The sequence below is a fragment of the Malus sylvestris genome, chromosome 5 (assembly GCF_916048215.2).
Source record: "Malus sylvestris chromosome 5, drMalSylv7.2, whole genome shotgun sequence".
NCBI classification, from domain to species: domain Eukaryota; kingdom Viridiplantae; phylum Streptophyta; class Magnoliopsida; order Rosales; family Rosaceae; genus Malus; species Malus sylvestris.
Genome location: NC_062264.1, coordinates 20,886,311 through 20,903,090, shown reverse-complemented (window position 1 = coordinate 20,903,090; position 16,780 = coordinate 20,886,311). Strand labels below are relative to the sequence as shown.

At 36.6% G+C, this 16,780-nt stretch overlaps 2 protein-coding genes across 3 annotated transcripts in view; both read right to left on the bottom strand.

Moving 5' to 3' along the window:
• Positions 1–2,535: 2,535 nt before the first annotated feature.
• On the bottom strand, positions 2,536–4,218 carry LOC126621166 (F-box/FBD/LRR-repeat protein At1g13570-like). Its single transcript, XM_050289574.1, has 3 exons — positions 3,131–4,218; positions 2,874–3,029; positions 2,536–2,706 (listed from the first exon to the last, which is right to left on the bottom strand). The coding sequence occupies exons 1-3, from the start codon at positions 3,935–3,937 to the stop codon at positions 2,650–2,652; spliced, it is 1,020 nt and encodes a 339-aa protein (XP_050145531.1). The 5' UTR covers positions 3,938–4,218; the 3' UTR covers positions 2,536–2,649.
• Positions 4,219–14,809: 10,591 nt separating this feature from the next.
• LOC126621169 (uncharacterized) overlaps positions 14,810–16,780 on the bottom strand; it is a 33,910-nt gene continuing 31,939 nt past the window's right edge. Inside the window, exons 2-3 of one of the 2 annotated variants that reach the window (XM_050289578.1) lie at positions 15,244–15,422; positions 14,810–15,122 (exon numbers count right to left, since the gene is read on the bottom strand). In XM_050289578.1, coding sequence (XP_050145535.1) covers positions 15,077–15,122; positions 15,244–15,422 — 225 coding nt within the window. In that variant the 3' untranslated portion in view covers positions 14,810–15,076. The remainder of the gene's footprint in view (positions 15,123–15,243; positions 15,423–16,780) is intronic. The other variant, XM_050289577.1, reaches the window with a different exon arrangement.

Sequence of the window (16,780 nt, the reverse complement as noted above, 5' to 3'; positions counted from 1 at the left end):
ACCACGTTCCATTGTGCAAAGATATATCGTGCGACAAAGGTTTGTCATTGCACAAAGCTATCTTATGCGACAAAGCTTTGTCACGCATTGTGTGTGTGTATATATATATTTTTAATTTCTTCTTTCCATTCATTCTTTAATTTATTTTAAAAGACATACATACTTAATAAATCAAGAACTTATTTCATTAAACCATACATGCATAATTAATTAATATAAACATTTATTAAAATGTCATTAATTACATTCAAAATAAACATTAAGTACATATTTAATTATACCGTTCATACGTAAAAAACTTCAAATTTATATGTCATTATTTAATAAGTGATAAAATTAAAAAAAAAACACAATTCTACTCTGCCGCTGGTTGGTCAGGTTCTTGCCATAGTTCGGCCGCACGTTGAATATCAAACTTCTAATCCCGAAAACGGGACTTGAATATGTTGTCAATGCACTTCATCAGATTTGGGTTACTTTGGTCGATGTCCCAATTAGGTTTTTATGCAAAAATTAATAAATTAAAATCTCGGTAATATATTAAATTTAACAAACATAATTATTATTTAACTAATTACTTAACACATACAGCTAACTCAGCAATCAAATATTCCTTCATCTCTTCGGGGACGGTTCTCCAAGACTTCCAATCCACACCACATTTGTCATCCACCAATACTCCAATGTCAGACCAAAACTTGGTGCGCATATCCGACTTCACAACCCCTAGTAATTCAGCAGAAGTGATTCGGTAGCGGCTCCCACCATAAGTGTGTCGAACCCGTGGTGCAGCTCTCTTCTTCTTGTCCATCAACAAAATATATATTTATATACTCAAGCTATATATATACTTTATACAAAATGCAAAATTTACAACGCATACCTTTTCCGAAACCTTCGCCATCGATTGTCTTTGACGAATGAGCACCACAGTCGCCCATTTTACCAAAATTCAAATAACAACTAGATTATAATCTAGAAAAAAACTAAATTGTTTTCGAAACAAATTGTGAGGAGTAGAGAGAGGAACTGCAAATTTATAGAAAGCCAGGGAACCTTGTGCGACAGAGGTTTTGTCGCGCATACTAATGCATTAAATACAATATTGATTCATTTGATTCACATGCATTGAATTCTTTGATTGAAAAAATTGAACATCGGTTTCTTGCCTTGTGCGACGAAGCCTTCGTCGCGCAAGTGTTTCGCAGGAAACATTTTGTCACACATTTGTTTTGTGCCAAAAAATAACTTACCCGTGTTTTTTTACTCACTTTGTGTGACGGGGTTTTTTGGTTTGTCATGCAAACCATCTTTCGCGAAGAATCTCTGCATCGCGCAAAACAACACCGCTCTACTACAAAGGTGTATATTCGTTGTGCAACACCCATATGCACGACGAATGGTGCTTTGTTGCCCAAACATCTGTCACGCAAATGGTTTTTCCTAGTAATGTTTGTGATTGAAGCAGCATACAGATGTTTGTGACTGAAGCAGCATACAGACTCATGTTATGACCTAAGATAATTGCATATGATAAAAATCAAATTGAAGTGAAAATGTAAAGATCATTGCAAGAGTGAATCATTCTTCAGAAAAACCAGACAGGAATAAATTCATTATAAAGACTAGTAAACCCACATTCGTTTCTACAAGCAAGTATTCCTAATAAACAGACAAAAAATTCGTGAAAAGGGATACCACCATACGAGACGTCGTTCCGAAAAACAAAAAGACCGCATCGTGAAAACCTCTTAAACCTTGTTTCTGCAATCAAGCCCTGTTAGACGCGATGTTCATGGATGAACCATGGGTCCAAGTAGATTATCTCGCAATGCGCTGAGGCATGCCTAAACCGGATCATGTTTTTCAATAGGTCTGAAGAACAATCGTCAAAAGCAGGCTTAACCGCAGTTTTCTCGAGCACAGGTGAACTTGAAAGTAGGAATTCAATGAAATCTAGTTCAGCTTTGATACCAGAGATGTTGGTTATTTTAACAAGTCGCAGTTGGGTCAATAGGCAATCTTGATTGTCATCTATGTTGGAGAACAATTCAGAAATAAACAAAAATAACAGAAATTCTAATATTTTATTAACCAAAATATACTTGCTATACAAAATGAAAATTACACAATAACTACAGAAATTAATGTTACTAACTTGATTACAGAAGGAAGAGGCTAGCATAAAAGCTATATCCTTCGAACAGTATTTTCGTCCCACTCCTGTGCTTATGGTTCTATAACATCTACTCGACCAAGATTCAACTACCTAATTCTACAACCCGGACTGGATTATAGAATTCTAGCGAATTTGCTTTGTGTGTTTACTCTCTGGAAATTTCGTACAGAAGCAAGGAGGAAGAAAAGATGTCTGGAATGGAACTGAGGATTTCAGTTATATAGGCTCTTTCATACTTCTTCAAATACTTTTAGGATGTATATGAAGCAAGAGTTGTGTCTATTAATCAAAACGTTTTTAATTAAAAACTTAATTCGAAAATTAAAACTAATTAATTAATAAATGGTGGCCCAAGTCTCAATTCCCATTCCAAGTGGTCCAACACATACGTAATATTGTAGAGGACAAAACATATATAAAGGTCATTGAGAATCTTGTTTTCTCCAATGTGGGACAAGAGTCTCAAAACTCTAACAATCTAACCAAGAGTTCACTTCTTCCTCAACAGACTGATCCTCATCGAATGCCTGCACAAGGTCTATAGCATCAGAATCATGAACTCTGACAAATCAGCTCTCTAAACTACATTACTGTAGAGCCACATTGGTTTGAATTTTTTTTTAAATTTTTTTTTTATGTACCAGAAGAATATTGGACGAATCAGTAGAGTAATACTCACGAGAGTAATACTCACGGCAATTTCGAGTTTTTGTAGAGCAGGAGTGCTTCTCAGAAGGCACTGAGCAGCTGAAACTTCCTTCGAAATATGAAAGGAGATGCTCATAGAAAGAAAATTCAGATACATGTATGGTTCTGGCAGCTTTACTAGCAAGTCACCATCCGCCAAGTACTGGAGCAGAATGGAAGCATCAGACTCAATGAATATGCTGAAACACCCATGGGCAGGTAAATGGTCATGAAATTAAAGTAGGAAGCCAAATAATCCATTACCGCTAAAAATTCAGACTGAATTGTGAGCCTTCGAATATGGAGCAGATGAGCAAGAAAATTGACCAAATAGCTAGAACTGAGAGGGCGAGTCCAGGTAAGGCCATCACCGACCAAATTAATGCAAACTACAGCAAGATTTAACGTATTCATAATACTAACATGCTCAAAAGAGCCGTCATACTCAAAGAATTTTGTTAAAGTCATCACATTAAAGCCATCACATTTTGTTAAAGTCAATCTCTCAAGCAGAGGGCAGCAAACAATCAGATTATCAAGCACATCTTGAACCACTGTAACTAGATCAAGACAAAGGACCTTCAATCTCCCAAAGCCTTTGAAGGTGGAAGGAGGTTTTAGCAAACAATTATTTAACTCTAAATGAACCAAATATTGATAAGAAAACAAACATGAAGGAATCTTGTAAGTGTCCCCTTCCAAAATTTCAAGCACCAACTCTTTGATAGCATTTCTTGATAGATGACGAATCCAATGATCAATAGCACTAGTGGCTACAATATCTGGATGAGAAAGCCTGAATGTGTGTATGGAGCCAACATGAAGTACCAGTACTTGATCTACAATGCTCTCAATAAATGTACGGTCTGAAGTCGAGAAACAATCAAACACAAGATGTGGAATCATAGCCGAGTTGAACCTCCATTTGCTTGACAAAACATTTGTCTTCACTGCCTCCTTAATAGGCAAACCTGACAAAATTTGTCCTATAACATCACTTGGTAAGTTGCTAATTCTGTCCAACTCCATCTTTCTTTTCAAAGAGGACTCGGACTGATTTCCTTGTTTCATGAAGTCATTAATCTAACACAATGGCATGTCATGTCAAAATATCATTTATAATGTGTAACCTTTGTGTGTTTAAGTGTGAACACAGAGAGAGAGAGAGAGAGAGAGAGTAGTATCTAAATCCCATTCAATCGTGCACAAAAGAATGACTCTCATATTAGATCAATATTGACTTCTCTTTCGAACATGACTCCGATGCTTTTCTTTGCTTTTTCTAAAATATTCAGAGAGTAATACAATGGCTTACATATCAGTTTTAATTCAATCAGATTGGCTTAAGTCGAGATAAGATAAGTTTTCTTTCTATATGATAAAGACTCAATTTTTGGTAGGGTTGCAAACTTACAATCCAGTTGGAAATGAAATTGTAGTGGGTCGAGACTACTATATATGGAGCTTAAAATAAAATTAGGGGCAGACGGTAGATGAAAAACTCAAGAATAGAAATTTTGAGCTTAGCTAGAACGTGAAACTGTTTTCATGTGAAGTAACGAAGGACTCAAAAGGAGAGACGATTTCCATAATTTCAATCCACCGCGAGAACAACCAAATCCACAAGCACACAAAATTTCAGATGTATTTCACTAATAAAAAACCATGAGCCGCAACAATAATAATTGACTTGAAAGAATGCAAATTGCACGAAATTATGAAAAGAACTTACCGTCATTTCACTTCACTTTTGTTCAGAACAATGGGGTACCAAGCCAGTGAACCAAATGAGTTTCTTTTTCCCAAAATTGCTCCGAAGCGTCAAAAGCTAATTTAGATTAACTGATTCTAGAGGAGTGAGAGTGACAGAAGAGCCAATTAGGGTTTTGTACTATGGTGAAGTTAGGGAGCGAACGGAGATAGGCGGGAACATAGGTAAGCTTAACTTCAACCCTAACCGCATGAGTTTTTCTATTTAAACACCACACCTTATTTAAGTGCACTCCACTAATTGTTTTAATTACGAGCCTCTATCCTCGCCGCTTCCCACCAGATAGGCTTTTCTTTTAATCACGGGCTCTTAGGAGTTTCTATTGATAGTAGCTAAAATTTAACATCAAATTTTATAAATGTTTTTTTTATAAAATCCTTCAAAAATAACAGAAAATCCACTTTAAATAGACTTAAATACCCTCAAAATTAAAACCAAATAAACATAAGGATGCAGTTAGCAATGTAATGGAAAAAATTCATAGTTGTGGCCTCTTCATGATTACGTAGTTTTCAATGAGAAAAAAAGAAGTCAATTGGAATGAAGTCAGTGAGATTTCGCAGGTGTCTGTCTGTGATTGAACAATTCCTAGCTATATATAAAAACACAAATAATTCAGGAAAAAAAATATCATTTGGTAGGCTATGTGAGTTGCTGATTGGGAATAATATTGTCGAATGTTAGACAACATTATCCATTGATGTGGTCATATTTTCAATTTTTTTTTTATCATATATTTCCTTTGGTTTTTGTATATTTGAATGGGTTAAATGCACTAAACTATATTGTTTTAATTTATAGGCATTCAATACTGGAGTTATATGGTGTCTAGAGTAATTTCAGTAGAGCAAGAGGCTAATTAGCTGTACAAAGACATGCATTACAGTAAGAAGACGAGATAGTTGATTCTGTATTCGGACAAGCCATTTATGTTCAAGGATTTGACAGGAGTTTTCATCTGCTTTATGACCTCTTTTACAATTCTATTCTTCTTGGAGTAAGAAGAGTTCAAAGTTTGAAGCAGTTGAGTTGCTTCCTTACGGCTCCCACTAGAATTCCATTGACCTCTCATGTTCAATGAGTTACAAATAAATCAGTAACTGACTTGCACAAGTTTGATATTACCAACTCGCCACGCACTTTGAGCAACGAAGTAGAGGAGATCTATTCAAGAGTCCTGGCTTTTTTTTTTTTGTGTAAAAGGGTTTTGGACTTTAAGGGTATTTAGGTCTATTCATGCAAGTTTTTTACTATATTTGAAAGTTTTTATAAAAAATTACATTCATGAAATTGAGTATTAAATTTTGTTTATTAATGATAAATACTCGGTCTAAGTACCTCTCTATCCACATTATTTTTGGGCGACGACCCCCATCCGGTGATGAATTCCAGGCTGTTTGATCTGACAACTATTCCACAATCGAAAGATATCTGCAAGCAAAAACCCTCAGCATTAGTCCCTACCTCGCACTCACCCCTGAACTAATTGATAACGACACAACCACAAAGAAAATTGAAATTCGTAACCAACGAAATCAAAGAATTGAGATACATCCAAACCAATACAAGCACCAGAATTGAAGAATAAGAAAGCACAATCTATCAACTAATTTATTTGTTTATATGGGCTTCGGTGTTGATATGGTAAGAGAAGAAAAACCTGCAGAGGCGCTCGCAGGCTTCCTCTTGGTAGACAGAATAACGGTCCGCTGCAACGGTAGAGAGCACTTGATGATGAGCACCTTATTGTTATTATGCAGAAAAATTGAGATTAAGATTTTTACCGACGAAGCAGAAAAGAGGAAGAGGGGATATAGGATCTTAATTTTGTTGTCCAGACTTCTTTTTCCCCATTAATGAATTCTTCATGATGAACGTGAAATAACGGAAAGACTGAGTTTTTGTTTTCTCCACGTTCTTTTTCACTTAGGGGGTATGCTATCCACACACCCTATTTTACTTCTCACACACTTCTTGATAATTTCTGTCCGTTGATCTTCTTCAATTCATCCGATCCGACGGCCAAAAATTAAAAAGGTGTGTGATAAGTAAAATAGGGTGGGTGGATATCACATCCCTTTCACTTATTGTCTTGCTTTTTTTTTTCTTTTTTTTTTTTCAATCAATAGTTTTCATTAGATTAGTTACCAACAAAATTCAAACTCATGATATTATGTACAAACTCAGTACATTTCCATCACTGTGGTAAAAGACCACTTGTTTTTTCATAACAGGCCACTTGCCTTTTACTAACATTGAAATAGCTGAGGCAATTACTTTTTGCCCTGCACGTTTATATGGAGATTTTATAATCTTCGTAAAACCATGCCTCCCATCCCACCTTCAACAACAAACCCACCCACTCCCGACGGCTCGGTGGGGGCGTAGTTGGAACCAACCCCAATAGTCTCTTAGGGATGGGCAAAACATCTACGGGTATGATAACCGCGCTTATCCGTCTATTTAAATTTCACGGTTACAGTTATGGATAATCGTTTACCCGTGAAATATAAATGGGTGCTTATGAGAATTACCCGCGGTTACAAACGGGTACCCGTTTATTTAAATATTTGTAAAAAAAAAAAAAAAACAAAACAAAAACTAAACACCCTAAAAACTATTCAACCTCTCCTAGACTCTCATCGCCGCTCATCTCTCTCCTCACTACCCTCTCTCTCATTTCCGCCAAAACAATAGGTTCATTGTCCACTCTTTACTCATCGATAATAGCAATTCTCACCACAATTATTTGTTGCGTGAGTCAACCTTGGAGAATAAGGGATGTGGAGATATTTTGGGTATATAATTATGTAAATGGTATCCTTGTGTATTTGGGATATTTGTTTCCTAATTTATAGGAGTTTATGTAAGCTTATATATTCCTCATTGAGAGAAGAATATTATTAGAACAATATTTACCAAAATCCTAGAATTTTATCTTGGTACCAGAGCAGGATTTGACCTGACTCTTCGTGAAAAACCCTAAAACACAATACAAGCCTTAGCCATCAAAACTTTGGTTATTCAATTCTTGCATCCAGAAATCAAGTTTTGTAGCCCTTGGAAGCAACAAGGCTAAAATTGGTAGTGCAATGGCAGAAGAAAAAATTGGCGCTATAATCCCCATGCAACCCGTGGCGACTCAAAGTGAGTCTGCCAATGTCAATGCCATTCGATTCGGGTTTCGGTTGAGCAACTCGAACTTCAAGGTTTGGTCCAAGATGATGGAGGTTCACGCTTCAGGCCTTAGGAAGCAAGGCTACCTAACGGGTAAAATCCCGGCTGTTGATGAAGATGATTCGGGATATGTAAAGTGGTCCACTGAAGATGTCATCGTGCGCGGGTGGTTGCTTAAAACCATGGAACCACACCTACTTGGCCTCTTTATAGATTTACCCACGGCCAAAGATATCTGTTAAAGTGTCACCTAGATGTTTTATGATGGTTCCGATGAGTCACAATACTATGAACTCCGATGCAAGGCTACAAGAACTAGACAAGATGGTTGTCCAATCAATTTATATTTCACCGAACTAAAGGGCGTTTGGCAGGAGCTGGATAAGAGACGTCCTCTCCATATGGTGTGTGGAGTAGACCTGAAAACTCGAAAAGAAGAAGTTGCAAAGGATAGGGTGTACGACTTTTTCGCTGGATTAGATAGTGGTTTTGATCAAGTTTGGAGTGAAATTCTAAGGATGAAACCTATCCCTGGAATTGAAGAATGCTTCAGTTTGGTACGACGAGAATCCCAGAGGAAGACCACTATGATGGCAACAAAGACTATAATGGCAGTACCCCCTATGGCTATGGCAACCAAGGCATCTAGTTCACGTCCACAGTTTAATGGAAGCACTCGACCATCTCGTACTCAGGAAGAAATTGATAAAGATAAACTCCATTGCATTCACTGTAATGGAACACGACATACAGAGGAGACATGTTTTGAAATTCATGGCTACCCAGATTGGTACTAGGAGAGAAAGAAAGAATTAAAGGCTCATGGAAATAAAAGAAGGGGTCAAGCCCGTGTAGCAGTTACTGGACCAGGAGTAGCGCCTGGTGTACAAGGGGGCCAAATTGGGCTTAAAGCCCAACCTGAAAAAATTGAGGGAGTCAAAGGCTTGGCTGCTATTGCAACAAGCTAGTCGTGGACCACTTCGTCCAACCCAATCGCAGCAGCCCAAGCTGTAATGATCACTTCAGAGGTAGCAGATGACACCGGCCCATTCCTCTCTTTAATCAATCAAATCTCAATGAGTGACAACTCAGAGGATCCAGGTAAAATTGGTACTGTTTTAATAACATCCACCAAAAGAGATACTGGTTGGATAATTGACTCTAGAGCTTCAGATCATATGACTTCTGATGCATCATTATTCTATCACATGACCTCACCATCTAAAGAAGAGGTCATTACTGCCAACGATGATGTTGCTCCTGTAACAGGAGCAGGTTCTATTTCCCTTACTCTATCTTTGTCTATTCACAACACATTACTTGTGTTCCGTCTTTATCCAATCACCTACTTTCTGTTGGTCAAGTTACTGAGCAATTAGATTGTGTTGTGCTAATGTTTCCTACTTTTTGCCTACTTCAGGATATCCAGACTCGGGCGATAATTGGGCATGGTACTAAGAGGAAAGGGTTATATTATGTGGATGATGTATCTGCAAGTCGAGTAAATCAAGTACGTAGCAGTCACTCAAGCAAGAATAAGACACTTTGGTTATGGCATTGTCGATTAGGGCATGCGTCTTTTGGTTATTTAAAAAAATTGCTTCCGTCTTTATTTCATGGTGTTTCAGACTCTGATTTCCATTGTAGTGATTACATTTGTGCGAAAAGTCATCGTACTTCTTATAATTTAAGTTCAAATAAAATAAAAGTTCCTTTTGAGTTTGTTCATTCTGATGTGTGGGGGCCTTCTCCAGTAGTTACTAATCATGGAATTCGTTCATTTGTTATATTTGTGGATGACTGCACCAGAATGACATGAATTTATACTATGAAACATAAAAGTGATGTTGGTCAAATTTTTCACCAGTTTTATTGCATGGTTAAAAATCAGTACTCCCTGCCCCTCAAGGTTCTCAGGTCCAATAATGGTGGGGAATATCTCAATACCGAACTTTCTTACTACTTTCAGGAGCACGACATTCTTCATGAGACTACTTGCTCACAAACCCCGCAACAAAATGGGTTGCAGAACGCAAAAATAGGCACATTTTGGAAACCACTCGAGCACTCCTTATTGGTGCTCATGCTCCACATTCCTATTGGGCGGATGCCGTCAGATACTTTGTTTATCTCATGAACCGAATGCCTTCCCGGGTGCATAATTTTCGCACTCCTATGGAAGTTTTTGCCGACCATGTGACGTTACCATCTTCACTTCGGTTGCAGCCCTGTATCTTTGGTTATGTGACCTATGTGCACCTCCATAAAATCAGCGTAGTAAGTTGTATCCATGTGCGGTTCGATGTATTTTTTTGGGATTTAATGGTCAACAGAGGGGTATCGGTGTTATCATCCACCTACCAAGCATATGTATATCACCATGGATGTTACATTTTCTGAGCATGAGATGTTTTTTCTTCCTGACCACACCTACTATAATCTTCAGGGGGAGATGAGCGCAGAAGATTATAGTTGGATTGATCTTCCAACTGATTGTGGGCGTGAAATCTGCAGTGGTGGAATATGCCAACCACATGCAAGTGATTGCCGAGAGCAGCCCATCAACATTGCCGAGCCCAATGTGATCAGCTAAGACCCAACAATGGGTTTAAGTAATTGCCGTGAGAAGCCCAGCAACATTTGTGAGCCCAGCAGCACTAGTGAGCCTAATCTGGGCTTACCAAGTTCAAAATATACGGCAAGTGGGCTTGAAGGTTCAAGAGTCGAGGGCTCCTCTAAGCTGATCATGCATTATAAGCACAGAGCGAGTATTGGACCATGCTGCAGTGAGCCGCACTCTCCTACTCAAAGTTTGGACAGCTCAAACACTTCAAATAACCCCTCTCCAGTTGTACCTGTCCATGTGCCCGAGGATATCCGTGAGGTAAGTTTGTCCCAATCTGATGTAACTCATAATTTGACTAACGTTGAAAGTACTTATGTATTGCCGCCTAGAAAAAATCGTGGGAAACCTCCTGACAGGTATTCTCCAGATGGAAAAGTGAGATATGCAATTGCAAGGTATGTCTCTGCTCATCGGTTATCTCCCAAGTACCAAGCATTTGTGAATACAATGGATGGAATTAAAATTCCAACTAAAGTGGAAGAAGCCTTGCGAGATCCTCGATGGAAAAAAGCAATGGAGGTTGAAATGGAGGCCTTACAAAAAAATGGAACTTGGAGCATGGAGACACTACCCCAAGAAAAAAAAACAGTAGGGTGCAAATGGGTGTTCACCATCAAACACAAGGTGTATGGAACCATCGACAGATACAAGGCAAGGTTGGTTGCTAAGGGGTATACACAGACCTTTGGAGTAGATTATCAGGAAACATTTACCCCGATAGCAAAGATGAACACTATACGGGTTCTTTTGTCTTTAACTGCTAATTTTGATTGGCCGTTGAAACAATTTGATGTGAAAAATGATTTTCTACAAAGAGATCTGGAAGAAGAAGTATACATGGAGCTTCCACTTGGGTATGAAGTGCATAATAGCACAGGTAAGGTGTGCAGACTACGAAAGGCTCTTTATGGACTTAAACAATCACCGTGGGCCTGATTTGGAAGGTTCACTGATGTGATGAAGAGATATGGTTACCGACAAGGAAATGCAGATCATACTCTGTTTATCAAATGTAAGGGTGAAAAGGTTACCTTGTTAATATATATGTGGATGATATGGTAGTCACAGGTGATGATACAAAAGAAATGGAGAAATTGTAGGAGTATCTCTCTATGGAGTTTAAGATGAAAGATTTAGGAGGTTTGAAGTATTTCTTGGGAATTGAAGTTGCTCGTTCTCGTGATGGTATTTACTTATCTCAGCGAAAGTATGTTCTTGATCTTTTGGCTGAGACAGGGATGCTGGCATGTAAACCAGCAGAAACACCTATAGTTCAAAATTATCAGTTGGCGAATTACCTGGACTAGGTTCCAGCAAACAGGGAAAGATACCAAAGGTTAGTAGGAAGGTTGATTTACTTGTCTCTCACGAGACCAAATATTGCATATGTTGTTAGTGTAGTAAGTCAATTTATGCACTCTCCTAGTGAAGATCACATGGCTGCAGTAATGCGAATTTTGAGTTATTTGAAAGGTGCACCTGGAAAATTATTGATTTTTAAGAAACATAGGCATTTAGAGATCAAAGGGTACATTGATGCTGATTGGGCTGGGAATATTACTGATAGACGTTCTACATCAGGGTACTTTACATTTGTTGGAGGAAATCTTGTGACTTGGAGGAGCAAGAAACAGAATGTGGTTGCTAGGTCAACAGCAGAGGTCTAGTACTGTGGCATGGCACATGGGGTTTGTGAATTATTATGGCTGAGGATTCTTCTTACAGAGATCAGGTTCAAGCATGTAGAGCCATGCTATTGTATTGTGATAATCAAGCTGCGAGAGAAATAGCTAATAATCCAATTCAGCATGATCGTACAAAACATGTTGAGGTGGATAGACATTTTATCAAAGAAAAGTTGATTGACAAGTTGGTGGAAATTCCGTATGTAAGATCTGAAGACCAGTTGACTGATGTGTTAACTCATGCAGTATCAGCGAGAGTGTTTCAGGACTCACTTGACAAGTTGGGCTTAGGTGATATCTATGCACCAACTTGAGGGAGAGTGTTGCGTGAGTCAACCTTGGAGAATAAGGAATGTGGAGATATTTTGGGTATATAATTATGTAAATGATATCCTTGTGTATATGGGATATTTGTTTCCTAATTTATAGGAGTTTGTGTAAACTTATATATTCCTCATTGAGAGAAGAATATTATTAGAACAATATTTACCAAAACCCTATAATTTTATCTTTATTGACCTTCGTTAGCTCAATAAGAATACGGGATTCCTAGGTACGGGGCACTTGAAACCTACATCCATGACAGAGTGATCTATCTTTCTTTCGAAAACCGGATTGCTGTTCCAAGCCTGTCATCTGGAATGTTGCCTTTCAATTCTGCACTCAATGCCCTCACAACATGGGCTTACTGCCTTCACAATCTATACATCGATTGCAAGTTTTGCAATCAAAAAGTCATCATTCCGCCTGTTGTATCATGGGCTGATGTTGTCTCAATTGTTGCCATGACAACCATGCATCATCTGGTATTAGCTGAAGCATGCTTAATGCCGACCTCATTAATCTTTATATTTTATTTTTATTTTAGAGTTATTGTTGATTTATCGGGATGCTACTTCACATTTCTTTTGTAGGCTTCTTTTGGTGACAAAAAGTCGATGAAAAAGTTCCTATTATTTTAATTTTCAAAATAGTCTCTGAGAACTTCAAAGATTGAAATACGGAAATGCATGTTAAATATTCTTAGAGCGGCGTTTGATTGTTAGAAATTAAAAATTATGATAAAGTTCTTTTTAATTTTCAACTTGTAAAAAGAAAAAAAATTACACATAGCGTATACTTTTAATACTTAATTTTATATTGAGACAACACTATTTAAACATTACAAAGAGAGACAAAAGTTTAATACATGCGAAAGATGACATCATTCCCTTTTTTTCTCTGGAGTTAAGTTACGAAAATCCCCTTATATATAATAACCCTTTTTTTTCTAAAATACAAAGACAGAGACGGAAATATTCGAAAAACAGATTCGGTAATTGGTTTTCTGGCATTTTAAGCATATATGCCTAACCTAGAGAGACTCGCACATTCTCAGTGCCATAATTCTTCTATATGTCCTATCTTTCTCTCTTTGTGTGTCTGGTTATCTTAAACCTTCAAAGGCTAATATCAAAGAAATGACTAAGAAGGGAAGACACACTTCGGTTGGGAGATGTGTTAGTTTATTTTAGATGATTGTTTGGCAACAAAAGCCTCATCCCAAATCTAAAAATACAAAGACCTAGATCAATTTGCTTTATTTTTTTAGTTATTATTTTAGGAATCTTTTGGGTGAGCAAGAACTTTGGTTGACAATTGCTTCCCAGTTTATAACGTAAAATCTTGCATAAGTAAGATAGATTAAACAAAACTTAGGAAACGACCAAGAATTTGCAGATTAAGAATTTGATCTGCACTTTCGTCAAACTGCATACATTTTGGAGATTAATGATAAAATTCTCGTTATGGTAGTTAATGATGAGGAGGGCAAAGATGTGCTTGTGTTATTGTATATATCTTGCGAGCATGCTCCAAAGGAGAGGGATTTCAAGGGAGTAGCAAGTACTCGAAGAAACATCATATTTTATTTGGTTTTGACTTGATCGAATGATACGCAAGCAGATAGTTTTTTGGGACATTTTTATCCATACTTCTAAAATGTTGCGGTGTTTTTTAAGATAGTTCTCCATCTTCAAATTTTTTATTTTTTTAATTTTTTTTTGAGTAATTTTAAAATTTGATGCTTAGGTTCTTCACATCTTCACTCCGTAATAGAGAAACCATTATTCTTTATGTGGAATGAATGATATATCCATACACAAGTTGAAGTCATTTCCCTCTATGAAGCACCTTAAGTGGTTGAAAAGCCTTATTAGAAAGAAAAAAAAAATCTTTAACCACTTGCTCTAATAACGGGTAAAATGACACCATTCACGTGAGTTTATAGTTACTTTCAAGAAAAAAGATCCAATGTACCTTAGGTTTGATAGAATCACAACGGAAAGCAATGAACTATCCCCATGATATTGTTCCCTCTCCAAATCATGTCGGTATTAACCACGTCAGCATTTTTAAAAGATGAGGTATGATAGTGTTGTTCGATCCATGGTTGAGGTAATTTTGTGTAATTTATCCTATTATTTTATGAGGATAAACAAAATGCATGAAAGTACCACATGATAAAAAGTGCCACTGGGAAACGATGGCCCTGAGTTTTGGTGACAGAACTTAATAAAAAAATGCATACATTTCTAACCTCGTTCAAAAGTCAAAAAACAAAGCTTAATGACAAAATAATTAACCAACTATACATGATGTTATTCTTTATTATAATTTATAAATGGAGAATGTAGGAGGAAACACTCAATGCATCAATATAATGGGAAGCCTAAGCCTAAGCCTTCGGTATCTACAAAAATATGCGGCAATGTCCAAATCTTGGTAATCCGTGAAATTTCAAGATCTTCATCCTCCTTATATGCTTGTAAAATTTATAATTGTGTTCAAGAGGTCTAAGATAATCAATTGAATGGTTAAGATGATATGATGGGATATATACGAACCTAATTCGGAGTGCGTGAGGCTACATCTTGGGTTGTTGAGCACTTTGATCATTAGCCCAATCAAATTCACCAATCTTTTGTGCCTAACCTTCGCAACCATAGCCGCCTCCGCCTACTTTCAGATACAATACAAACAACTCCATCAGCTAAGAAACTCACAATTTTCCCTAATTATAAAACCAAGAAATGGAAACGAAAAGAAAGGAAAAAAAAAGAAGCAGAACACTTAGTACCTGCAAATCACAATGTAATATAAAACCAAAATGCACATCAATATTCTAATTTTCTTAGCAAAGATTGTGACCTTGACCAAAGTTTCCAAGTTAACCTTACAAATGAATGTCAGCAACATTAACAAAGTAATGAGGTTCTCCATCTTCTCCACCACCAACATCAATCCGTGATCTCTGCCCTGCCGAAGACAATAATATAACCGAAAGAAAAAAAAATATATAAAAATAAATAAATTATATCTATATGTGTCAATTGATTTCCAAGTAAGTGAATTTATATATATGTATCTGTATATATTTGAACAGAAGCAAGCTGGTTTTCATTGTGTCAAAATATACACACCCACAATTAGAGCTATTAGCTTAGCTGGAGTTTTGCTTGGTCGACTATTGTTACAGGTTAAAAAGGGAGACATGATATTAGTTTGGCTACTAATTGATTAGTTTCAAATGGAAGAAAGGATTAAGGAACAAACTACTTCACTTTTGATCAACCTGTAGCTTGCATATATGGGTAAACATCCAATTTTTTTTTTTCTTCTAATGACTGGTTATAGGTTTCTATTTATAGAATTAATATGGCTTATGGTTTAGAAAAGTATGAAGCAGAAATTTTAAGCATCGTTGTAAGTAGAGGTCAACATAATTAAGAAATGACTTTACAGGGACCCTCGTTCCATTCAAGATCAACCCAACATTCTTTAAGCCTCACCCAAACCTCTACATTCATTAAAATGAAATCTCAAAAATTTTGTTATGTTGGCTTTCAATGCCATTTCCATGTTCACCATCTTCTTCCTCCAGCTTTTTTACTCTGCGCATGTTGAGGCCTCAAGACCTCTTATAAGGCCATCTCTAACCGAATGAGGGCCAGAGGGCTCCTTTTAGCCCTATAGTCCTCCAAGAAATTAAGGCCATCTCCAACCAAAGGGCCGAAAATAGCCCAAAAACCGTCTCCAACCGAGGGCTCGTGAAATCTGAGATGGCCCCACGGAATTTGAAAGGGCCAAAGGGCTGGCTAGAAAAAACATTAATCTTGTCGGTAATAACCAACATGAATGCTTAAGCTAAAATTCAAATGGAACGGCTAGCTAATGTCAGCTAGCCGTTGCGTTTGATTTTTCTTTTTTTTTACAGTTTTATTATTTTTTTTTATTTACAAAATTTTTCCTATAACTTCTATTTTTCATATTTTTTTTAAATTCTATTTTTTTCCTATAACTTTTATTTTACAAAATTTGTTTCATATTTTTTTTAAATTCCATTTTTTTTCCTATAACTTCTATTTCACAAAATTTGTTTCATTTTATTTTAAATTCTATTTTTTTCCTATAACTTCTATTTCACAAAATTTGTTTCATATTTTTTTTAAATTATATTTTTTTCCTATAACTTCTATTTTACAAAATTTGTTTCATATATATTTTTTAAATTATATTTTTTTCCTATAACTTCCTAAGCCATTATACAACATTAAATTAAATTAAGTAACATGAAACAACATTAAACAATATGAAACAACATTAAATAACATTAA

Coding starts and splice junctions, on each gene's coding strand:
- LOC126621166 (XM_050289574.1), bottom strand. CDS start 3,937: ATGAAACAAGGAAATCAGTCCGAGTCCTCTTTGAAAAGAAAGATGGAG. Junction 3,030..3,130: donor TTCAGTCTGAATTTTTAGCG/GTAATGGATTAT, acceptor ATTCTGCTCCAG/TACTTGGCGGATGGTGACTT. Junction 2,707..2,873: donor TACAAAAACTCGAAATTGCC/GTGAGTATTACT, acceptor GACCTTGTGCAG/GCATTCGATGAGGATCAGTC.